The 25,708-nt window shown below is 38.3% G+C and overlaps 3 protein-coding genes across 3 annotated transcripts; all 3 read left to right on the top strand.

Moving 5' to 3' along the window:
* Positions 1-10,118: 10,118 nt before the first annotated feature.
* Positions 10,119-11,612, top strand: LOC121755097 (F-box protein At3g07870-like). Its single transcript, XM_042150392.1, has 2 exons — positions 10,119-10,208; positions 10,437-11,612. The coding sequence occupies exon 2, from the start codon at positions 10,447-10,449 to the stop codon at positions 11,581-11,583; it is 1,137 nt and encodes a 378-aa protein (XP_042006326.1). The 5' UTR covers positions 10,119-10,208; positions 10,437-10,446; the 3' UTR covers positions 11,584-11,612.
* A 1,088-nt stretch (positions 11,613-12,700) lies between these two features.
* LOC121756047 (putative F-box protein At3g16210) lies at positions 12,701-15,273 on the top strand. The gene is made up of 2 exons (XM_042151505.1): positions 12,701-13,717; positions 14,822-15,273. The coding sequence occupies exons 1-2, from the start codon at positions 12,736-12,738 to the stop codon at positions 15,271-15,273; spliced, it is 1,434 nt and encodes a 477-aa protein (XP_042007439.1). The 5' UTR covers positions 12,701-12,735.
* Positions 15,274-16,896: 1,623 nt separating this feature from the next.
* Positions 16,897-17,641, top strand: LOC121756046 (F-box protein At5g49610-like). The gene is made up of 2 exons (XM_042151504.1): positions 16,897-17,283; positions 17,327-17,641. The coding sequence occupies exons 1-2, from the start codon at positions 16,897-16,899 to the stop codon at positions 17,639-17,641; spliced, it is 702 nt and encodes a 233-aa protein (XP_042007438.1).
* The last annotated feature ends 8,067 nt before the right edge of the window (positions 17,642-25,708 follow it).

Genomic DNA, 25,708 nt, shown 5'->3' with positions numbered 1-25,708 from the left:
AGATATACTAAAAAAAAAATCTCTTTTTCATTCACATATATTATCTCATAGCACATCATTTTCAATTTACAAACATTATCTCGTAAAATATTATCACCAACATATTACTCTTAACCGTTTTTTATTTAAAGTATTGCAACGTGAGTGAAAATTTTGTGGACAAAACACATGCCGGGCCAATCACAGTTGTGATTGACTGGACACACAACGTGGCAAAATGTGTGTAAAGTTATATCGAGCACGCCCATTTGGATCATTTTTTGATGGAATTAGATGTAATCCAAATACAATATATGGATTTCATCTTTATCCATACTAACTAATTTCATTTGCAGAGGAGATCATGATGATTGAAGCAGATTACTGCCCAGTATTAAGCAAAAGGTATCAGGGGGTTTGCGCAGAAACACCTGCTACTAGGGACCTATGCGCCGCAGAATGTAATGAAGAAGGCTATTTTTCTGGTGACTGCGTTAACTCTAAATGTGTTTGTTTTTACGAATGTTAGAATTGTTGCTTCGATTTTGTAAGCCTATTTTAGGCATCATGATTTATGTACTTTGATAATAATGTTGCCAATAGTAATGGTGAAATGGAAACTTAATTTCGAATTTCTGATGTTTTCAATCATCCCTTGTGAGTCTTACTTTGAAGATTTTAACTGAAAAAATAGAGGTGTCAAAATGACCGGGTTCGATCTTTTGAGTCACAATATGCTCGAGCTGGACCAACCGACGTTCAGCTTGAATTTGAATGGGCTCAGATCAAATTCGGGCTGTGGGTGGATTTGGGCCTGGTTAAACGGGTCCAATCTCACCCGACCCAAATACCCCATGACGTGCGTGCATTCACATCTGTCAAAATATTAACAACGCAATTAGCCTTAAATATCATCAAATAAAAATTTTCTCAATCCCATCCATTTTTGAAGCAGAAAGGGGGAAATCAAAGATTCAAAGTTTCTCCCTTTCTGCAAAAACTCCTCTTTTCAGAATCATCAAATCTCTCCATTTCAAATCAAAGGGTTTTTGGATGATTTATGCAGACATTATCTGCATCTTTCAGAAATTTCTCGTTTCCGAATCAATTCATTAAATAAGAATTCGGAATCGAAATCCGATCGATTTCGCTTGCACGATGCCTTTCCCATGGAAGAAGCTGAAGAACTCACGAATTTCCCGATTGGTTAACCTCTCTCACAAGCGGCGCGACGCAGAAATTAAACCGCCGGAGATGGAGATCACCACCGCTAGCTCCAAGAGGAAATCGAGAAAGGCGAAGATCGAATCGAAGATGAGGAAAATCGTGCCGAAGAAGCTCAGAAGCGCGAAAAAGGATCACGATTTCGGCATTGCTTGCGACGAGGGCGAGGAGGATCACGATTTCGGCATTGCTTGCGACGAGGGCGAGGAGGCGATGATCGACGTTTCCGGAAGCGTATCGCCGTCGGCTTCGGAAAACGGGGGAGGAGAAGGAGAAGGAGAGGACGAGGGCGGCTCGGTTTGCTCTGATCACGGCGTGATCGAGGAATCGGATGGCAATGGCTGCAGCGAGATCGCCGAGCCTGTGGCGGCTTGGAGATCGAACATGGCGCTCTGCCTCGTCGCTCTGGCCGGCCTCGTCGGAGGCCGGCCGTTCGCGCTTGTTCTAACGTTGTTTTGCCTCTTGGTGTTGAAGTTAGGACAAGGCGTTCCTATGATGGTGAGAAACAAGGTGTAAAGCTTGTTTGTTTTTTCTTTAATTGATAAAGATATTCCTTTTTTTAATCTTCATTGACATTTTTATGAATAAATATAAATTTAAAAGTGAGTCAAACCTGACATTACACTCTATTGTTGACCTACTTTTGTGCTTAATTTATTTTGCATTCTAATTTAGAATAATTAATTTACGATAGACCTTGATCTATCGGACTAGAGCACCGACGATTTCTAGTGAAATCGAAGAACAAGATAAACGATTTCCACCAGAATAAGAATAAGTTTATATTTTATTTCTCAATGAATAAAAATATAGAGAATTCTATAATTTATAGAATTCTAAACTCTAAATTAGCAAGATAATTAAAATAAAAGATTACAAAAGATATGGAAAATAACTAAAGATAACTAACAAAAATAAGAGTTATGATAAATCAAAAAAGATATGCCATGTATTGTTGAGGAGATATGACTGAAGATATTTGTTGATGAATAAGAACATGAGATCCCCTATCAACTCTCCCATAGTTGAAAACCACCTTGCCGTGGAAGTCAAAATAAGAGCAGCTGAACCAAGATCCTTCCATTGGTGCCAACATTCGTAGTTCCTCCCCTTTCTTCTCCTTATACTGTTGCTGCACAGGTTGGGGAAGACTCCTTTCTCCGACATAGCTACGTCTGCACCATGAGGGGAAGTAGAGCTAGCACTGACATCTTGACTAGCAGAAGACATTTGGTATTGAAGTACTCCTGAACTTTTGGACGGGGGTGGCTGATATTCGTGCTTAAATTGGATTAATTCGACCCATCAAAAGCTCCTGGGTCAAATATGCGAACTCCTTTGTCTCCACCAAATCGAAGAGTAGCACAACTCCATTATCTACCCCCATGATAGGAACCCATAAAATCAAAGAGAATATCCAAACATGTCACAACATTGCGCGTCGGGATCGAGCGACCATCGGAGGTGAATGTCGGTTTAAATCTGAACAAATCCCGATCAGCAACACAAAGCAAAGCTTGCTTCTGTAGATGTGACTCCATATAATAATTACCATAGGGTGGTGTAGAGGTTGCTCCCACTTTAGCTTCAATAACATCACGGAACTTGGATGAGGGAATAGGTTGATCCTCGAGCAGTAAGCGTGACGCCATGTGGGAGGGACGAACACTTGCATCACTGATCTCGAGTGAGGAATGACAACGTTTCTCGAAAAATCATGAGTAACGTCATCATTAAGAACGACACCGTTGCTGGGAACATTGATGAGCGAAAGAATTGGGCTCGCCCCAATGTCTTCGGCCATCGACTTGATGATCACCTGCTTCGAGTTCGCGACTTCAACAACTTGTGTAGCTGAGGCTCGAACAGCTGGAAACTCACGATATGGCTGGCTGATCTCGGGCAGTAGTGACGTTGGGATTGTCGTTTGGGAGGTGGCGTGCCGCTGCATCGGTGATGATGTGGCATGGGTCAACGGTTGATTGCCGCGGCTCTGGCACGATGGATCGTGCATAACAGAATCCTCATATAGGTCGGGATCGAAACGCTGCTTGATTGCCAACAGAAAATCATCCCAGCCTTTTTCCAGCATTATTATCCATCCAGTATGCCCTCCATTCCGAGGCCGGGTGATCGAACAAGTATTGTGTAAGGTATATATTGGATTGAATAACTGAATTCATTGGATGAGTTTTGATACATTATACATGGGTATAAATAGGAGTTTAGACATAAATGTATCTAGGAACCATACATCATAATAAATGCTATTCTTATTTTCCAATACTCTTGGAACTCATGCATCTTCTTGGGACTTAATAATCTCTTTTCTCAACACTCCCCCTCAAGTTGGATAACGGGATTCCCGATATCCAACTTGCCAAGAGCCTCTGCAAAGTTTCTTGCTCCTACTGCCTTGGTCAGAATGTCTGCAAGTTGATCTCCAGATCGAACAAATGGGAACTCAACAATTCCCTCTTCAATTTTCTCTTTGATGAAATGTCTATCTATTTCAACATGCTTCGTCCGATCATGTTGGACAGGATTCTCTGCGATACTGATTGCGGCTTTATTATCACAGAAAATTTGACACGTCTTCTGTGATAAAAAACCTAGTTCGCCCAATAATCTCCTCAGCCATAGTACCTCAGTTAATCCATTTCTGATCCCTCTAAATTCTGCCTCTGCACTTGATAGCGCTACGACTTTTTGCTTCTTGCTCTTCCATGTAACAAGGTTCCCTCCAACAAATGTGAAGTACCCCGAAGTGGATCTTCTGTCAACTGGGTTTCCAGCCCAATCGGCGTCTGTATATCCATGGATTTCCAGATGCTCACTTCGTCTGAACATTATTCCATGATCAAAGGTACCTTTGAGATACCGAACAACTCTCAGTGCTGCTTCAAGGTGATCGCTTTGGGGTCGGTGCATAAATTGACTTATCACACTTACTGCATATGCTATGTCCGGTCTGGTGTGTGAAAGATAAATCAATTTTCCAACTAACCTTTGATACCTTTCTCTATCGGCTAGTTGAGCTCCTTCTGTGATTTGAAGTCCATGATTAACTGCAATTGGTGTGTCTGCAGGTTTACATTCCATCATACCAGTTTCTGCCAGAAGATCCAAAGTGTATTTTTTCTGATTTATGAAGATCCCTTCCTTTGATCTCAAGACCTCGACCCCGAGAAAGTACTTAAGTGCCCCTAGATCTTTCATCTCAAATTCAGTGGCCAAGTTCTTCTTGAGCTCCTCTATCTCCTTAGGGTCATCTCCAGTAATAATCATGTCATCGACATAGATTATCAAACATGTAATTTTATCCCCTTTTTTCTTCATGAAGAGAGTGTGATCTGCATTGCTCTGTTGATAATCATACTTCTTCATAGCCTCTGTGAATCTCCCAAACCATGCTCTGGGCGACTGTTTTAAGCCATACAGGGTTTTCTTCAATTGACAGACTTCCCCATCTTTGAAGTCTTCTTCGAAACCTGGAGGGGCCTCCATGTAAACTTCTTTCTTCAGTTCACCATGTAAGAAAGCATTAGTTACATCAAACTGGTGAAGAGGCCAGTCTTTGCTTGCTGCAATAGAGAGTAATACTCGGACAGTATTCATCTTTGCCACTGGTGAGAATGTCTCAGAGTAATCCACTCCATATGTCTGGGTATACCCTTTAGCCACAAGGCGAGCCTTATATCTCTCGATGGACCCGTCTGGTCTTCGTTTGATAGTAAAAACCCATCTGCAACCTACAGTCCGTTTCCCCTTTGGAAGTTGACACTTTTTCCATGTTTTATTCCTCTCCAGGGCTTTTAGCTCTACCATCATTGCATCCCTCCAATGCTTGATTTTTAATGCTTCCTTTACTGTTTGTGGAATTTCCTCTTCATAGAGGGCAGCTTCAAATGCCCTGGCCAGTTTGGTTAAGTTTGCTCTTGCCATACTTCCCACTGGATATTTTGACCTTCTGCTCGTTCTTTCAGGTGAGTACCGTTTGGGTGGAATTCCACGAGTACTTCGGATAGGTCGAATGTACTGTCCGGTGTCTTCATCTATAATCTCTCTCTGTTCTTCTTCTGTAGCAACAGTGCTAATATTAACAGAGTTCTCAAGGTTGGTTACCTCAGATATCGGAACGGGTACTGTTGGGGTGTCACCTAGCTCCATAGGTTGTGGTGTGTTCGTGGCATGCTCGGCGACAGATGTAGCTGGCTCTGGTAGTCCTTCGGTAGAGTAGTGATTATTTGGCATAGGCAGCCAACTTATCGAGTCAATTGTATTTATTTCCTTCTCCCCCTGACTTGGAAGTTGGGTGGCGTAAAAGAATTCAGTTTCTAAGAAAGTGCAGTTCATTGTGGTGATAACTTGGCGGGTTTTTGGATTATAGCACCTATAGCCTTTTTGATGAGCCCCATACCCAATGAAAACACACTTATCTGCACAGGGTGAGAATTTATTACGCTCATGTTTGGGGATATGGACAAAGACCGAACAACCGAAGATGCGAGGTTCGAGGGACAAGGTAGGAGGTATTTTAGACATGGTGGATAATTTTTGGAGAGGGTTTTTAAGGTCGAGAATTTTGGTGGGAAGTCGATTGAGGAGATATACAGATGTGGCTACGGCTTCAGGCCAGAAAAAATTTGGGACTTTGGAATCTAGGATAAGGGCTCGGGTTATATTTAGGATTGTACGATTTTTCCTCTCAGCTACCCCATTTTGTTCCGGAGTATAGGCACATGATGTTTGATGGATAAGACCTTTTTCAGCACAAAACTCTCTCATTTTAGTGTTGACATACTCTCCCCCATTATCGGATCTAAGGACCTTGATTTTGGTTTGAAATTGGGTAAGAATCATAGAATAAAAATCAGAGAATTTTGAAAAAACATCAGATTTATTTCTAAGAAAATATACCCAAGTCATGCGAGTGCAATCATCAATAAAAAGAACGAAATATCGAAATCCATTTCCCCCAACTATTGGCGAAGGACCCCAAACATCAGAGTGTATTAAAGAAAAAACCGAATCAACCCTAGTATTACTTGATTTAAAAGATTGTCTGTGACTTTTTGCCAAAACACATGTCTGACATTCAAAAGTGAAGCTTTTAGGAGAATTTGGAAATAAAATATTTAAATAACTCAAGGACGGATGTCCTAACCGCCTATGCCATAACCACATTTCTCGTTCCGTAGGTCTGTGAGCCAACATCCCTCTGCCAGTTTGAGCTACCTCGTCCACATAGTATAACCCATGGTATTCAGTGCCACGCCCAATCGTCATCCCCGTCCGAATATCCTGTAGAAAACAACAATCCGGTTGCATTAGGAGTCTGCAGTTGAGTTCTCGTGTTACATGGGAGACAGACATCAATTTTTGTGATAACGTGGGAACATAAAGACAATTAGCAATTTTCAATGTTGGAGATATTTGAATAGTCCCTGCCCCTTCAACCGGAACAAGATCCCCTCCCGCTGTCTCGATATATATTCTTTTTGACTTTGATAATTCCCCAAAATCAGCCCTATCGTATGACATAGTATCCGTTGCTCCACAATCAAATATCCACCCCCTTTCATCCCTAATATCTGATTTTTTTACTTTACAAGCCACTGAAATATCGAAATCATTATTTAGGACTGAAAAACGATTCCTACATTCTATATGGGGTGTTTTTGGAATATCAGCATGCATAAAGGGCATGTTTTGCAATTTTGGGGTGACTTGGGGTTCTTTTCCTAACAAACCACTTTTCTTGGGGTGCAAATTGAGAGAGTGAGAAAAAGCAAGGGTTTGAGGCAAAGCCCCAAACCCTTTACCTTCAATTGAGCGTGTATACGACGCCTTAGCAGCTTCTTCCTCTTTTCCGCTTCCTCCACCAGATCCCCACCAGCTGCCCGCCGCTGAGCTCCCAATCGGACGGCTGCCATCGTTCCCAGCGCCGGCGGCCACTTGGTTGCCCGCTAGGAAAAAGCTCTCGTCTGCTCCTTCTCGCCCGACGGCGATTCTTCCCTTGCCGGTGTTGTTCTTGTTTGATTTGTGACCATCTTCCCACCATTCCGGGAAGCCGACGAGTTTGAAGCACGTCTCCTTGGTGTGCTTGGTCATCCCACAATGTGTGCAATAGAGTTTTGATTTGTCAACTCCCTTTCGATTGTTGGAGTTCCCTCGCGGTGGTAGCGCCGATGAGCTGTGGGGAGGCGACTGGATTCCTCGGAATTGGAGTTGTGGTGGTGGTTGTCTCGCACCGAACCCGCCGCCTATTCCCGAATCTAGGGTTTGGGTGGCTGGTTTCCAAATCCCCTCCCTGGATTCTTCTTGTTTTACTCTTCCGAATGCATCCTCTGCGGTTGGTTCGGGATTCTCTTTTAGGAGCTCCCTCCGGAGCCCATCGTGTCGCTCGTTTAATCCGGATAGAAATTGATATAATCTCTTTGTCTCAGTTTCCTTTTTGTATGTATTGATTGCTTCTTCACAACATTTGTAGGGACATGGCTTACGGTTGTCCATCCCCACCCAGAGATTCTGGAGTTCGCTCCAATAGGCTTCGAGGGAGTCGTTTCCTTGTCGGAGTTTGTTGGTTCTGTCCTCCAAATCGTATACTTGGACTGGATCAACTCTGGTTCCAAAAGTAGTTGTAAGGCTCCGCCACATTGCCTTAGCAGTTTGATGTTGAGCAAACTGCAGCACGAGTCGTTGTTCCATGTTGTTGATGAGCCACGAAAAAACTGTGAAGTCGGATGCTTGCCATTCCTGGAATTTTGGATCATTGGTTTGGGGAGGAGCCTTCTCTCCTTCGATGTGGTCGAGCTTCTGTCGACTTCCGATTGCGACGCGCATCAACTTCGACCAGATTGGGAAGTTTTTCCCATCTAGTTTGATTCCGATTGAAACTGTTTCAATTGTCTTGTTGGCCATTGAGGATGTGGTACTTACTTGATCTTGGTTTTTATTGCAACAGGGGCTACTGTATGGTTTTTTCTGAGATTGGATAGGGATGGTTTGTTGCCTGATCTTGGCTGATTGGTTTGGAAGGGTATGGAACAGTGATGAGGAAAAATCTGAGTTCCAAAGAACTACTTTTGAATTGGCTCACGGATCGATTTTTTCTTCTGCTCTTGATACCATATTGGATTGAATAACTGAATTCATTGGATGAGTTTTGATACATTATACATGGGTATAAATAGGAGTTTAGACATAAATGTATCTAGGAACCATACATCATAATAAATGCTATTCTTATTTTCCAATACTCTTGGAACTCATGCATCTTCTTGGGACTTAATAATCTCTTTTCTCAACAGTATAGACAATCAGGTAGAGGCGTGTAACGGTGCTTGTAATAAATCTGCATATTCTTAATCCACTGGACAACATTCTCTCCATCGAAACGAGGAGGATCAACTCTCAGGCGCGGCAAGGGTGCGGGTGATACGCCGCGCGGTGCCTGCGTAAGCGATGGCGGTAGTTGCCATCCGTGTTTCATGGTTGCCGCTGGTGGAGGGTCGAGCGGCTCCTTCGTCGCCTTAACACCGGCGGCCGCAAGTTTGGCCAAGTATTCCTCGAGCCTACTATTCAACTCATCATGCCGTCGCGCGAAGGACTCCCGCTCAAGCCTGTGCGTCAAGAACTTCTCGTCCTGGTTGGCGAATTGGATGTTCATATTGAAACTGTCAAAGTGCCGTGAATGGGTGGGGAAGATTGGGGTGATGTGAGAGAGTGCCGTGAATGGGGTTTTTTATTATGAGAGATTTTGAGACAAAAATGTGACGTGACTTCAATTTTTTGGGAGATTTTGAGAGAGCTTCGGATGAGATGGTTTGTGGTGGGAGAAGAGTAAATCAAGCACCCGTTGATAGACCCTTGATCTATCGGACTACAACGATTTACCGTGAAACTAAGAACAAGATAAACCCTACTTATGCTGGGGGCGATTTCTCAATGAATAGAGAATTCTATAAATTATAGAATTCTAAACCCTAAACCTATCTTGCATAGCAAGATAATTAAAATAAAAGATTACAAAATATATGGAAAATAAATAAAGATAACTAACAAAAATGAGAGTCCTAAATCAAAAAAGATATGCCATGTATTGTTGAGGAGATATGGCCGAAGATATTTGGTGATCGAATAAGAATGTGAGATCCCTATCAGAGTATTATTCAAATTTATTGTTTAACCCCCTCTTGTTCGATCCCAAAGTATACAATTGTGACTGTATGTTTCCATGGTAAATTGTAATACTAGGGACAATAATTAAATGTGTTGTGTTTAAAAAATAAAACTATACGAACATCATGCTTTAATTTACATTTTATACATGAATGAGTGTTCAAAGTTTTTGCAAATAGTAACTTATTATTTCACAGTAAATACAAATAATCGATTATTTATTTACTGGTTCAAAGTTATTGCAAATAGTTACTGTTGTTTACAGTAAATACAAATAATGGATATTTATCTTCTCCAAAAACATACGGTATTTAGTGAAATATGATCTTCTTCAACGGTTTCCAACCTCATTATTTAGACTATCTCCAATTACTTACTTCAAACTGAAACCCATTTTTGAGTATATATCACATAAAAAAGTAGTTTTACTCCAATAATTAAATTCAAATTTTACACAAAATTTTAGTACATGTCTCTAAATTTTTAGAGTAGCACCATATTTAGTAACGTTCCATAGAAAAATCCAAAAATGAATTTAGATTTGACATGTGATTAGAGAAGTTTTCTACACAAACTCATTTTTGATGTTATATCATTTAACTAAAAATTGGGCTAAATAGCTTTTTCAAATGAAAGCCCAACTCATTTTGGATTATAAATATTTAAATACCCTAATATTTTCATATAAAATGCGCAACTCATTCTTCACTCTCCACCAAATCAAGCAATTATTTCGATTTTTCTTCACTCTCCACCAAATCAAGCAATTATTTCGATTTCGACAGAGTGCTAGCTGAATTCGAGCAATTAATAGTAATTAGGTAAGTGTTGATGAATTTCGAGCAATTCTACTTTATACTATTTCAATTTATTTGTGTTTTGTATATTGATTACTAATAGTTAATTCATTTATGTTGTGAGAATCGTCTAATCAACTAACCGTTCTCTTATTATTAAATTTGCTTATTTGTGCTGAATCCTCTTACTTATATTATGTGTTGAGATAAATGATTAAATTTGTTTAGAAAAAGCTGTTCTTTTTGTTATAGATATATATTGATGAAGATCACTAAAAGGATGATGAATAAAAGCGCCCCTATTGCCCTCGCCCTCAGAAGAAGTAAAAGAATATTGTGCTTTTTGTCAAATCTACCACAAGATATCATTAGAAAGATCTTGGGAAGACTTCTCATTAGAAGCATTATGAGGTGCAAGTATGTTTGTAAATCATGGCGCAGTATGATAGAAGGGGAAGGGGGTGACTTTGGGATGTTGCATACTCCGCAACCAGGCCTGGCTTTCGTTCATCGAGACATGGGGTTTGAAGTCTGCGATGAGGCCTGCGAGCCACTTTGCCACTTCGACTTTCCTCCTCCTCTCAAAATATATTCAACTACTTATCTCCTTCGTGTCGTAGTTGGTTCAACTAATGGTTTGATTTTGGTGTGTGGAATTGATGCTCGGCTTTGCGTATGCAATCCAATTACAAGTGAATATATCAAGCTCCCTCTTCAGCCTGCGGATAGTCACGTAGTTGGATTTGGCGTGAGCAAATTAAGCGGGCAATACAAGATTATATGTGGTGCTCATGTATACACTCTAGGAAGAGGAGGAGGGTGTTGGAGAGGCATTGTTGGGGCAACAGGCCGCCTTCGACTGCCTTGGGAAAATGCAGTATTTTTCAACGGAAATCTTCACTGGTTGACAATTGATTCTAAGGAGAATACCTTGGTTTGTTGCTTTGATCTTGAAACCGAGCTCTATAGCAACTTTTCTCTCCCTCCTCCTGATCACATTATTTATGATGATGGATACCCGTTATATTTGAATGGCGGATATCAGCTATGTGTCTTGGATGGTCGGTTATGTTTATGCGATATTGTACAACCTTGTCGTACTGTTATTTGGCAGATGAACACCTATGGGGATGCGAATTCTTGGGTAAAGGCATATGCGGTAGGTGATATCATTGGAATTATTTTGCCGCTCAAAGTTTTTGCAAATGGTGACTTGTTGTTTGCAAAGTCTGATGATGATCAACTATATATCTACTCCAAAAAGACCGAGCGTCATGTGAAAAATGCTCATCTTCGCCAATATAAATCTTATTTTTACAACATCGTCACTTATATCCCAAGCTTTCTTTCGCTCACAGCTATGGGGATTCCTAATGTTCAATCATTAAGTTTTTATTAAGCAACATGTAAAGATATTTATATTTTCAAAGATTCTGGTACAATTTTTTGTTCTGAACCTTATATATTTTAAATTTTCATTTTATTAGATCGTTATTTACTAAATGATTAATTTTACGTTTACCATTTTTTCATCGTATCATACATTTGTGTGCATATTGGTTGATTTTGAAACTTATTTAGTTTTACGTTTGGTTACATTTGTTGCTTTTAAACTCCATATAATGCTATTGTTTCTCATTTCATAAAAAATTAATGTGAAGACAATAAAATACGCCACGATCGGACGAATGTGTAACTAGTACTCCCTTCGTCCATGAATAGAAATCCCATTTTTCTATTTCGGTCCGTCCACAAATAAAAGTTCAAGTTCATAATCACTTCTCCCTCCGTCCCAGTTAAGATGACATATTTCTTGGCCGACAATTTTTAATGGGAGTGAGAAAAAGTGGTTAGATGTATTAATTGGAGAGAGAAGGTTTCTAAAAAAAGAAAGGTGTCATCTTAGTTGGGACAAACTAAAAAGAAAAACGTGTCATATTAAACAAAGAGGGAGTACTATAATTAGTAAAGAGACCTCACATTCCACTAACTTATCTCACTCACATACTTATTTAAAACTAATATATACATGTGTGACTCATATTCCACTAAATTTCTTCCATCCACTTTTCTAAATATTTCTTCCATCCACTTTTCTAAATATTTCTTCCATCCACTTTTCTAAATATTTATTAAACCGGTGCTGAAAAGAAATGATACTCCTATTCGCGGACCGAGGGAGTAATTGTGTGATTGAGAATGGACTGGAATTGGGCTAAATAATTTTTTCATATGAAGCCCAATCATTCTTAGCACCATAGCCCACCCATGCCGAATCAAAATTATTTGGATTTCGGCCGAATCTTAATTAGATTCATTAGATAAATATGCAAATTTCTTTAGATAAAGCCGTTCGTTTTGTTAAAGATATAGATTGGTAAGAGAAAAAAATTATTCTTACACCGTTTCCCGTTCGAAATAGGAGTAATTGGTTGTTATAAATAGAATTAGAAGAATAGTTTTTTCTTATTTCTTGTTATCGATGAAGATCACTAAGCCTCGAATGATGAATCAAAGCGCCCCAATTGCTCTCAGAAGAAGTAAAAGATTGATGCAGAAGAAAGATTTATTGACAAATCTACCGCAAGAGATGATGATAGAGATCTTGGGAAGACTCCCGATTAGTAGTATTATAACATGCACGCATGTTTGTAAATCATGGCGCAATCTGATAAAAGGGGGTGACTTTGCAACGTTGTATACTCCAAAACCCGGCTTCGGTTTCGTGCATCGAGCCATGGGCTACGCTGTCTGCGACGAGGACTACAAGCCACTTTGCCAGTTCGGCTTGCCTCCTCCTCACAAACAAGATTCAACTACTGCTTGTGACCGTGCAGTAGTTGGTTCGGTTGATGGTTTGCTTTTGGTGCGGGATGGATGGAAAATATTGAACGAAATTCTTTTCGTATGCAATCCAATTATAAGTGAATATATCGATCTCCCTCGTCCGCCTACACGTTGCTGTGTATTCGGATTTGGAGTTAGCAAATTAAGTGGGCAATACAAGATTTTATGTGGCGATTATTGTGCGTCGTGTTATGTATACACTCTAGGAAGGGGAGGAGGGTCATGGCGAAGCATTGGAGCAGCAATTGGCCGCCCTAGACTGCCTCGGGAAAATGCAGTATTTCTGAATGGAAATCTTCACTGGTTGACATCTGATCCAGAGAGGAATCCCTTGATTTGTTGTTTCGATCTTGAAACTGAACTCTTTACAAGTTATTCGCTTCCTCCTCGTTATTATGGTAACCCTCATAGATATTGTTTATATATGAATGGCGAATATCGATTATGTATTTTGGAGGGTATGCTATGTTTATGCGATATTTTAGTATGTCATATTGCTGTTATATGGAGGATGAACAACTACGAGGATGCGAATTCTTGGGTAAAGGCATTTACTATCCAACTAGATGTTTGTGAAATTCTTTTACCGCTCAAAGTTTCTGCAAATGGCGACTTGTTGTTTACGACGAATACAGATAATAAACTATTTACCTACTCCAAGAACACTGGGCATATTGTGAGATGTGGTCTTCTTCGCCGATTTCCCTTTTATTCTTCCAACATCGTTATTTATATCCCAAGCTTTCTCTCGCTCAGAAGTATGGGGATTCACAATGTTCAGTCATTAAGTTTTTATTAGGAAAACATATATATGTAGGTTCTTGTAATATTCTTTCTTGTAACAGTGGCGTTATGTATATTTCATTTTTATTTCATTATATCCTTATTTGTAAAATGATTGAGTTTTCTGTTAATCATATGTTATTTATGTCAATCTCCAACTAAATCATTATATCTCAAATTCAAAATCAATTAGGATTCTTTACAATTTCTAAGTTGCAAGCTAAAATTACCTACGGTGGATTGGTGGTGAATGCACGATTTGGTTTAACAAGGCAATGGACATAGTTTCTTATATAAATACAAAGGGCAATTGATTTTGATGAGTATCCATATCTTAAAAAAAGACTTATTATTAGAAATAGTGCCTAACATTTTCCTCCGAGTATATACTATCAAGATATTTTCCGAACAACATCAGAATTGTTAATAATTTGGAAAACAAATCCATTAAATGAAATAGAAATAGAGTTCTAATTTGGCTAATTAATTTGTTGATTTCGAAGCCCAACCATTTAATAATCTATCTTAATATTAAAGACTGAACTACAAAAATTGTATCTGAACAGTATAAGATGTATATCTGAGGTGTATCTAGACAAAATTTTAATTCATTAGAGGTATTGTTTCATTAGTTTTGGACATATTTACCCTATCTTTACTTTTTTGTATGAAGGGATAATTTAGTATATTTAAATTATTTGTTTATTTCTTTCTAAATTTATTTAAGAATAGGTTATTTAGTATCGAGTGAATTGGAAAAATGGTATCTGGAAAAATGGTTGTTTATTTAATTGTTATACATTTGTAATTTTTAAAATTTCATATACTAATATTATTTCCCATTTTATAAAATTAATTGTAGCTGGAAATTAGTGCGAAGAAAATAAAATGCGCCAGTTCAGACCAATGTGATGTTATATACTCCCTCCGTTTTTTAAAAATAGCAACTATTTCAATTTTGGACCGTTCCTTAAAAATAGAAACTTTAGAATTTTTCTAAATTTTAGAAGGGAGTGACTTTGCAAAGTCGTATAATCCGAAACCAGGCTTCGCTTTCGTGCATCGAACCAAGGGGTATGCTGTCTGCGACGAGGCTTGCAAGCGGCTTCGCTGGTTCAACTTCCCTCCAAAAATTGAAGTTACAACCCTCGGCTGCTATCGTGCGGTAGTTGGTTCAACTAATGGTTTGCTTCTGGTGTGGGATGGGTCGAGTAGATGTAACGAGATTCTTTTCGTATGCAATCCAATTACAAGTGAATATGTTGAGCTTCCTAGTATGCCTATGCAAGGCAGCGTGTTCGGATTTGGAGTTAGCAGATTAAGTGGGCAGTACAAGATTTTATGTGGTAATTATTATACGACATGTCATGTATACACTCTAGGAGGGTCGTGGAGAAGCGTTGGAGCTGCGATAGGACACCCTAGACTCCCTCAGGATAATGCTGCATTTGTTTGTTAACGGAAATCTTCACTGGTTGACATCTGATAATGTGGAGAGGAATACCTTGGTTTGCTGCTTTGATCTTGAAACTGAACTCTTTACCAGTTTTTCTCTCCCTCCTCGTAATTATGGCGACCATCTTGTATATTTTTTATATAAGAATAGCGAATATCGGTTTTGTGTTTTGGAGGGTCGACTATGTTTATGTGACATTTTAGTAGGTGGTAGTGTTGTTATCTGGTGGATGAACAACTATGGGGATGCAAATTCCTGGGTAAAGGCATTTACGGTCAACCGACCAGATATCCGTGATATTATTTTTCCGTTTAAAGTTTCTGTAGATGGTGACTTGTTGTTTACGTTGAAAAGAGATAATAAACTTTTTACCTATTCTAGGAACACTGGGAATCTTGTGAGAAACGGTCTTCTTCGCCGATCTCCATTTTATTCTTCCAACATTGTCAGTTATATCCCAAGCTTTCTCTCGCTCAAAAATATGAGGATTCACAATGTTCAGTCATTATATTTTTATTAGGCAAACATATATTTATAGGTTCCTATAATTTCATAATTTCTTGTACTTTTTTTGTTCCAATAGTGGTGTTACATATTATTAATTTTTATTTGATTGGATCCTTATTTATAAAATGTTTATATTTTCTGTTGATAATCTCTTATTTAACCATTTTTTTTTCTGTTAAACTCCAACTACATCAGTATTCGATTTTGGGCGTTGTGTTTACCTACAATTTCTAATGTTGCTTTTTGTTTGTGTTACCAGAATACTATGTTAAATAAAATGAATAAGTATGAATAAAACTATTCTTAATTATATACCATAGTTAATTTAAACTGCTTAATTAAATAACCCATCAATATTTAGTTCAAAAATGGCAATTAATTTAGTAAAGGGAAATACCATTTGAGCAAAAATCTAGTTTATTCCCACGAACTTTAAAATTGGTCTGTAAAATCATGAGATTTAAACTTATGTGCAAATTTCACAACCCGACCCATGGCGAAGGCTGTTGGCCCATGGACCGAGGACGATCGACCCCACCTGAAACGAACTAAAATTGGGCTAATTAATTTGATGATTTGGAAGCCCAACAATTTAAGAATATAAATACTAAATAGCCTATTCATCTTTAAAACCCTAACCTTGCCGCTGCCTTCCTTTGCAACTATTCGAGATATAATTAGGTAGGTAATGATTTGCAAAATTCGACCAATTATTTTGTAGTGAGAGTTTAAATTTCGAAAATTAATTAGACAGGTGCTGATGAATTGATGGATTGAAAATAGGTTTTTGCTATGAAGATAAAGGAGATTGTGCATGTGTATTTGCTGTTGAATTTACCATTTTGTTAGATTTAAATATAATTTATTCTTAGTTGTTAATTTGTTTGGTGAATTCTCTAATTAATTTCAATTATGGCTGTTTTGTTTATGTGTTATTGATTATGTAAATTGACAATTTATTTTTGTTGTTAAATTTGTTTTTTGTCTTCTTTCTATGATCTAATTTATGTAAATAAATTCATAGGTTGGTATCGATGAAGATCACTAGAAACTCCTACTGTACTAAGAAGTAAAAGACTGTTGCAGAAGAAAGATTTGTTGACAAATCTACAGCAAGAGATGGCGATAGAGATCCTCAGAAAACTTCCGATTAGAAGCATTATGAGGTGCAAGTGCGTTTGCAAATCATGGCGTAATCACTTTAAGAGGTCCTACACTCCGGAACCCTGCCTCGCTGTCGTTAACCGAGACAAGCTTTTCCCGGTGTGCGATGAGGAGTACGAGCCACTTTTCGGGTTCAACTTGCCTCCTTTCTATCATGCCCATAATCGCGTTGTAATTGATTCAGCTAATGGTTTGATTTTCCTGAGAGATGGATGCGCTAATACTTTATTCATATGCAATCCATTGACTCGTGAATATGCCGAGCTTCCTCATCTGCCTTCGCGTACACACAGTTGCACTTTTGGATTTGGAGTGAGCAAATTAACCGGGCAATATAAGATTGTATGTGGCAATCAGTTTAGGTCGTATTATGTATACACTCTAGGAGGAGAAGGGTTGTGGAGAAGCATCGCAGCGACACCACCACATGAAAGGTTTGTTTGGATATGATTTCGAGGAAAATTTCCGTAGTTGTTGTTTTCTCAACCTTAGAGCACCGGGTGATTATGCCGTATTTTTCAATGGAAATCTTCATTGGTTGGAATTTGATTCGGAGAACAATCTCTTTGTTAGTTGCTTCGACCTTGAGGCCGAGCTATTTACCAAATTTTCTCTTCCGGATTATGATGGCAGCAAACATGACCATTATCAGCTGTGTTATGGAGAGTCGGCTATGTTTTTGCGATATCATATGGAATAATAATACTCTTGTTGTTATTTGATGGATGGACAACTATGGAGATGATTATACTTGGGGTGACGTATATACCTCCTTCAAAGGATTAATTGGATATGGACTTGTTTATCCACTCAAAGTTTTGGCAAATGATGACTTGTTCACAATGGATTTCACTGCCACGGTATTTATCAACAACAAAAGCAGTTGTGCTTGACTTATGCTAACTAATAATCACAAGATTTGTATATTTTTATAGAATCTAATTCTGAAATTCTAATGTCTTAAGATACAAAATCGTATAAAAATTACCTCAATAATTGTAACTTGTACCTCGAGTAGGATATAACATGGAAATTGGATAAATAACAAATGACAAACAAAAAATTTAATCATTCTATTAAAATCTAGAATCCGTTGAAACAAAATAACTAGTACAAAAATATGTTGAAGCACAATGAATATGTTTTTCCTAATAAAAATATGATGACCCAACATTGTGAATACCCATACTTTTGAGAGAAAGAAAGGTTGGGGTATAAATGGTGATATTGGAAAAATACAAATAAATAGCTCGTTGAAGAAGGCCAAATGTTTCAACAGCTTTTGTGTTTTGGGAGTAGATAAATAGTCGATCATTTGCATTCGATGTGAACAATTCACCATTTTCCAAAACTTTGAGTGGCAAAACATTATTCAGGATATATGGTTGTTGGTCGAAAGTATATTTCTTTACCCAAGATTTCGCATCTCCAGAATTGTTCATCCTCCAAATAAAAACATGCACATCATCTGAAATATCGCATAAACATAGCAAATCCTCCAAAATGAATATCTCAAATGCACAACATTCGCGGCTCCAATCACCATGATAATCTTGAATAGGATGAGAAAAAGTGGTGAAGAGCTCGGTTTCAAGAACAAAGCAACAAACCAAATTGGAACCGGATGCCAACCAGTGAAGATTTCCATTCAAAAACTTAGCATCACCAGCAGAAGACTGTCTAGGTGGTTCTATTTCTTCTGCAATGCTTCTCAACAACCCTTCTCCTCCTCCTAGAGTGTATATATGACAGTGGCCTCCATTGATCACCTAATAAAATCTTATACTGCCCACTTCATTTACTCACTCCAAATCCGAATATATTCGAGTGTATGCATGGGCGGACCCAAGTGAGGAGGGGGAGGGGCTTAAGCCCTCATTGATATTATTTTTTAAACCTTTTTTTACTAATTTTTAAAAAAAATATTAAGATTTGGTGTAAATTATTATGTAAAAGCCCCTACAAATGATCTAATTTATTCAAAAGTATACTTTAGTATAAAATTTAGAAATTTCAGCCCATATGGATAAATATTTCTGCGTCCGCCCCTGAGTGTATGGACAAATCAGAAAGCTTGATATATTCACGAGTCATTGGATTAACTAGGCAAAAAAAAAATCTTCGTATTGGTCTCTATCCTTCACTAAAAGCAAACCATTAACCGAATCATTCACAGCACAAATAGAATTGGGAGTTAAACCTGATTGAGCCAAGCGGAATCGGAAAAGTGGCTAGCATGCATCGTCGCAGACAGCATATCCCGTGTCTTCATGCCCGAAAGCCAGGCATGGTTTCGGAATATAGGACATAAAAAAGTTACCCCCTTCGATCAGATCGCCCCATGATTTGCAGACAAACTTGCACCTCATAACGCTTCTAATCGGAAGGTCTTCCGAGGATGTTGATCCATAATTCTTGCAGTACAATTGTCGATAAATCTTCCTTCATTATTTCCAAAAAATAGCAGATTAGAGAGAATGAGATGAAGAAAAAACCAATCCTCTGTGATTTGGAAGATGAAATAAATAACAGCATATTTAAACAAAATGAATTCTATAATAGCTCATCTCAACTAATTAAAACTAATAAAATGCCACTCAATTTGCAAGATAGACCTAAATAAAAGAAACTAACTTTGACTACTTCAATTTACAGTAAATTTCACTATTTTTTAACATAATTCGTAATTGAATAGGGACAGGTGTTAATCTTGTTAAGTAAAATCACTACTTGCTTTCTTTTATTAATCTTATTTTATGAGTATATCTTATTTATTATAACCTGCTTTAAATTTATGTGTTCACGGTAATTATGTAAAGGATCCGATTCCAAAGTTAAATAGGAAATTCAATATTTCGTTTTAGTGCACAAAAATTTGCTGTTTGGCTGGAAATTGGAATGCAATGATATGTACTTCAAAGGAACTAAAGACCCTTTAGATTATTCTGAGACTAAATACTACTTATTCCATCTATCAAATGTTGTTCACATTTAACTCGGCACGGGTTTTAAGAAATATGAATAAAAAGTACACGAAAATATCAACATAATGACATGAATATTTCAACACAAGTACACGAAAATATCAACATAGTTTTATTGAGATTTTACATGCATTATAGTGAGATTTTATATGCATTATGTTGAGATTTTACATGCATTATGTTGATATTTTATATACATTATATTGAGATTTTTTAATGTATTTGTTGATAAAAATCTGTTTATCAACATATACGAAAACTGAAATAAAAATCATCAAATTCTATCATCCGAACGTCGTTGGAACATATGCAATTGAGATCTCGTTAGAATCCTTATAAAATTACCTTTAAATTTGTTGGAAGTCTAGATCGGAGCAAAAACGAAATGGAACAACAAGAACACGAGGATATACGTGGTTCGGCGTAAGCCTACGTCCACGGGAGAATAACGAATCGATTTACTTCAATCACGATCAAGAACTACAATCATACAACAAGATCACACACTCAAGAACAAGCTACTCCCACTTCGCATATGAACTCATATCACACCGAAGACTATACAAGCTAGTTCCTCACAAAGATAGTGTGTATCTCTCACTCTAGCTATTGATTGTTGTTATGATCTCTCAGCTGAGTTTTCTCTCTCGGTTCTTCTCGAATCTCTGATATGGAGCTGCAACTGCTCTTATAGGAATCAACTATGCAGTTGAAACTGCCGTGCAAGTGAACTCAAACTGCTCTTCTCTAATAGCCGTTGCATAACAGAATTTTGGACTCAAACTTCTTGATCACGTGTCGCACACTCCACGCTCGGTTCCGATGCACCCTCAATCCTACGGCTAGGATTAAAACTTGACTAACAAAACAGATCTAACGGCTGCCGGAAACGAGTTGTCATAACAGCCGAGCTGCCGAGCTGCCGAGCTGCCGAGCTTGCCGAACTTGCCGAACTTGACGAACTTGCCGAGCTTGATGAACTTGCCGAACTTGACGAACTTGCCGAGCTTGGTACTTGTTATCATCACAAAACTCCTAACAATCCTCCACCTTTTGAGATGATACAACACTTCTTTCGATCACCTTGTTCTTTGTCAATCTCATGTCCGAGTAGCGCCAATCTTGACTTTTCTTGTCAGTATCCTGACTCCGAGAATCATCCCCAGATCCTCCTTTATCACTTCCTTGATCAGCCACAACGCCCCCACTGGACGATCGCCTCCACCGGACGATAAAACCTCCACCTAATCTGAATCTTCCCTGTTCAGAATTGGAGTTGCTGATCCCTAGAGATATCACACATCTCTCATAAGTGATAACCGAATTTCTGTCAAGATTATGCCATTTTCATCGCTTAAGATGACACGGCTGTTGCACCTCTCCCACGGACAATTCAACAAACGCAAACAAAAATCTTGAAGTAAATAACATGGCTGTTGCCCCTTCGGGATCCTCCTCGAATCGCTAACGATCACGACGTCGTCGACGTTGCTCTTACTCATCTTCGCATCTCTCATTGAGATCTCCAACAGACCGAGCTGCTCCTTGAGTAACTCGTCTTCAGACTTTGCATCATGCAGCAGATTTATTCTGAAGTATACTTCTCTGATTCACATGCTTGCTCAGATTCCCTTGATCAATTTTAAATCGCGCACAAAAACTTCGTCGGACAAATCTGAAAGGCCTTTCATCAAACAGCTTCTGAGCATCAAATTCAACAGCCCAACCTTCGGCCTACCTCCCGAAATAACCATTCCCTGGGATATCGCGTTCGCCTCCAGCGTCCTCCCGATGTCTCCGAGGCTAGCTATCAAACACGAATACGATGCCAAATTGGGGCGATAACCCAGCGTCTCCATCTGAGAGAGCAGAGCCATGGCGTCGTCGTCACGCCTCCGTCCTACTCGAGTTCCCTTTTGACGTGCCTTGCGATTATTATCATCCAAGCAATCACATTCCTCTCCGGCATTTCTTGACGACGGCCTATGCTGCAACCGCATTTTGTAACCGTTTCCACTTGGATGCACCGTTGGAACCTCAAGAAACCCTTCATTCGTCCTTTCAGGCATTTCGTCGAACACCATCTTTGCACCATCCAAGATATCTCACCATCGTCGTCTGCCTCTGAAGCATCATCTCATCAAGGCTCTCATGGCCTTCAATATCCATCAACATCATCATAGGCTTCGGAAATGAGTTGCATATCGCCATACTCGATCCCATTATGGATCATCAGTATGAGCAACGATCATTGAGCGAGCTACACCAACGATCACCAAGAACTTCCCTCTTTCTTGATCGATGAACCTTCGAGCTCTCTCCACAATGAATCGCCAATGCAGAAAACTTCTCAACAATATCGCCCAAAGCTGCACGAACCAAAACTGACCACACCGTCGTCCCCTTCAACTGACGTGATCAAGAACTCAATCTCCTTCTCCAAGACCGCTGCATTCGAGACGCTACTTTCAGCATCTCCCTCCGTTCTTCATCTCCGACTTCTTCCAACGATTCTCCTCGTTCCCACAGACGGCGCCACTTGTTGGAAGTCTAGATCGGAGCAAAAACGAAATGGAACAACAAGAACACGAGGATATACGTGGTTCGGCGTAAGCCTACGTCCACGGGAGAATAACGAATCGATTTACTTCAATCACGATCAAGAACTACAATCATACAACAAGATCACACACTCAAGAACAAGCTACTCCCACTTCGCATATGAACTCATATCACACCGAAGACTATACAAGCTAGTTCCTCACAAAGATAGTGTGTATCTCTCACTCTAGCTATTGATTGTTGTTATGATCTCTCAGCTGAGTTTTCTCTCTCGGTTCTTCTCGAATCTCTGATATGGAGCTGCAACTGCTCTTATAGGAATCAACTATGCAGTTGAAACTGCCGTGCAAGTGAACTCAAACTGCTCTTCTCTAATAGCCGTTGCATAACAGAATTTTGGACTCAAACTTCTTGATCACGTGTCGCACACTCCACGCTCGGTTCCGATGCACCCTCAATCCTACGGCTAGGATTAAAACTTGACTAACAAAACAGATCTAACGGCTGCCGGAAACGAGTTGTCATAACAGCCGAGCTGCCGAGCTGCCGAGCTGCCGAGCTTGCCGAACTTGCCGAACTTGACAAACTTGCCGAGCTTGATGAACTTGCCGAACTTGACGAACTTGCCGAGCTTGGTACTTGTTATCATCACAAAACTCCTAACAAAATTGATATATTTTTTTGCGAACGAATAATTTAAATCGAGTGAGTTACGTAATTTAAAGTTTTGAGATAATTTTAATAAGAGAGAATTGACATTAATACCCCTTAATTTTATTCAATAATTATTTAAATTTAAAATATAATCTGCTTGATATTATATCAACCACTATATCTCCTAATCTAATGGTTAGAAATTGATCTTAATTTTGAATGGCTAATTAGTTATTAATTGATCACATCTATCTGAACTAAAATTAAAAATATTTAGGTCGATCCTCTAAATATATATTAAAAAATTAAAAATGCATGAAAAATTAAAAAAATGCATGAAAGTAATTTTATTTTAATTGAATTTCTGCTATACATAAATACACTTTCACGGTAATTAAAACGAGTAAATTGATATTGACCGAAGAGATAAACTTAACATGGTTTATATCCTTTCCCTTCCAAAATAGGATTATTAAATATATATAGATCTTTCTTCATCTGCTAATAGTCTCCAATCTCATATTTTTTTTCTTTCATCCAATGGAGATCATTGATTATATTTTTGTAACAACGAAGGAAGATCTGTTTGCAAATCTACCGGAAGATATTGTGATAGAGATTTTGGGAAAATTCCCGATTACGAGCATTATGACGTTCAAGTATGTTTGTAAATCATGGCGCCGTCTGATAGAGGGGGATAAGTTTATGATGTCGTATACTCCCAAACCATGCCTGACTTTCATTCACCGCGACATGGACATGGGGTACACGGTTCGAGATGAGGCCTTCAAGACACTTTTCCGATTCGGTTGGCCTTCTCACAATCAATCATCTACTGTTCGCCTCGTAACTGCTTCGGATATGGGCTTGCTTTCGGTATGGGATCAATGGTCTAAAGTTCTATTTATATGCAATCCAGTGACTCGTGAGTATGTCGAGCTCCCTCCTGTATCTGCGATTAGGACAAGTACTCGTTTTTTTGGATTTGGAGTTAGCAAAATAAGTGGGCAGTATAAGATTGTATGCAGTGATGCCAATAGTTCATGTCATGTATACACTCCACGACAAGGGACAGGGTTGTGGAGAAGCGTCGCAGCAGCCGCACCAGGCAAACGTAGACTGGGCTATGATAGCACAGTATTTTTTAATGGGAATCTTCACTGGTTGGCATCTGATTTAGAAAAAAAATTCTTGATTTGTTGCTTTGATTTGGAAACCGAACTCTTTACCAGTTTTTCAGTTCCTCGTGATTATAGTGGCAATAACTGTGGCAATAACCGGCTATATGTTTTGGTGGGTCGGCTATTTTTATGCGATATTTTAAATTGGCGAAGTGTTACTATTTGGAAGATGAATAACTATGGGGATGATAATTCTTGGGTGAAGGAATATAGCTTCACCTTACTCGAAGTGTATCCATATTTGTACGTGCTCCAAGTTCTTGCGAATGGTGACTTGTTATTTGCGATATCAGATCGTTGTTCTACGGTCCCATCTAATGATCAACTATATATCTACACCAAAAACACAAGAAATTTAGTGAAACGTGAGACTTTTGTTGTTTCTAAACAACATTATTCTTCCAACATTAATGTTTATACCCCAAGCTTGATTTCGCTCGCCTCCATGGGGTTTCATAATGTTCAGTCTTTAAATTTATTTGACATATGAATAGTTTGTTGTAATTTGGGTTATTGGTGTACTCTTTTTTAATAGATTCATATGTATTTTTTTTGTTTATTTACATTATCTTTTCATTTATAATTTGCAAACATACTTGCCCCAAACACCATCACGATCTTCTAGTGCATATATACACATAACTATTGGTACACTTTTTTATCAATTTTCCAGGATTAGCTTAGTGGGTCATGATTTTGTGATAATGTTTATGAAATAATAATATTATTTAATTAGTAACTAATTTTACTATTTAACTGCTCCTAAAACACAGGCGATATTATGACATATGGTCGTTCTAAACAACATTCTTCCAATATTGTTGTTTATACCCTAAGCTTGATTTCATTTACAAGTTTCATAATGTTTAGTTGTTAAGTTCATAATGTTCTTTCTTTAAATTTTTATTATTCAAACATATGAACAGGTTGTTTTACTTTGGGTGATTTGTGTACTGTTGTTTTTTGTTTTTATAGATTCATTTGTGTTTTTAGTTTATTTACATTATCTTTTCGTTGATTGGAACAATTTAATCTACATTTTCCATAATTTTCGAAAATCAGGGATTAGCTTATTGGGTCATGATTGCGAGGTAAAAATTGTAATGAATATTTAATTTTTAACTTTGAAAAGATATATTTAATCTATTTCAAAATTAATTCAACTAATCATATTATAATTATGGAATCAAGCACACGCTCAGGAATCAAGCATACTGCTTATCAAAATAATATACTCTTACTTGGCTGATTTTGAAAAAAAGCTCTACATCAATACTCAAATTATTATATAATTAATCCACTAATAAAACATACTAATATAAATCAGAAACGCATGACTAATCTCACTTGTTTTTTTTCATATATAGCTTTTAAATTTAGACTTCA

The sequence above is a fragment of the Salvia splendens genome, chromosome 11 (genome assembly GCF_004379255.2).
Source record: "Salvia splendens isolate huo1 chromosome 11, SspV2, whole genome shotgun sequence".
Lineage (NCBI taxonomy): Eukaryota > Viridiplantae > Streptophyta > Magnoliopsida > Lamiales > Lamiaceae > Salvia > Salvia splendens.
Note: the sequence above shows the minus strand (reverse complement) of the source record. Positions and strands in the feature narration are given on the sequence as shown.

Excerpts from the sequence above, each read along its gene's own strand:
- LOC121755097 (XM_042150392.1), top strand. The coding sequence starts at position 10,447 with ATGAAGATCACTAAAAGGATGATGAATAAAAGCGCCCCTATTGCCCTC.
- LOC121756047 (XM_042151505.1), top strand. The coding sequence starts at position 12,736 with ATGCAGAAGAAAGATTTATTGACAAATCTACCGCAAGAGATGATGATA. Across the intron at positions 13,718-14,821 it reads TGGGCATATTGTGAGATGTG|AAGGGAGTGACTTTGCAAAG; the intron begins GTCTTCTTCGCC and ends TCTAAATTTTAG.
- LOC121756046 (XM_042151504.1), top strand. The coding sequence starts at position 16,897 with ATGGCGATAGAGATCCTCAGAAAACTTCCGATTAGAAGCATTATGAGG. Across the intron at positions 17,284-17,326 it reads TAACCGGGCAATATAAGATT|GAGGAGAAGGGTTGTGGAGA; the intron begins GTATGTGGCAAT and ends TATACACTCTAG.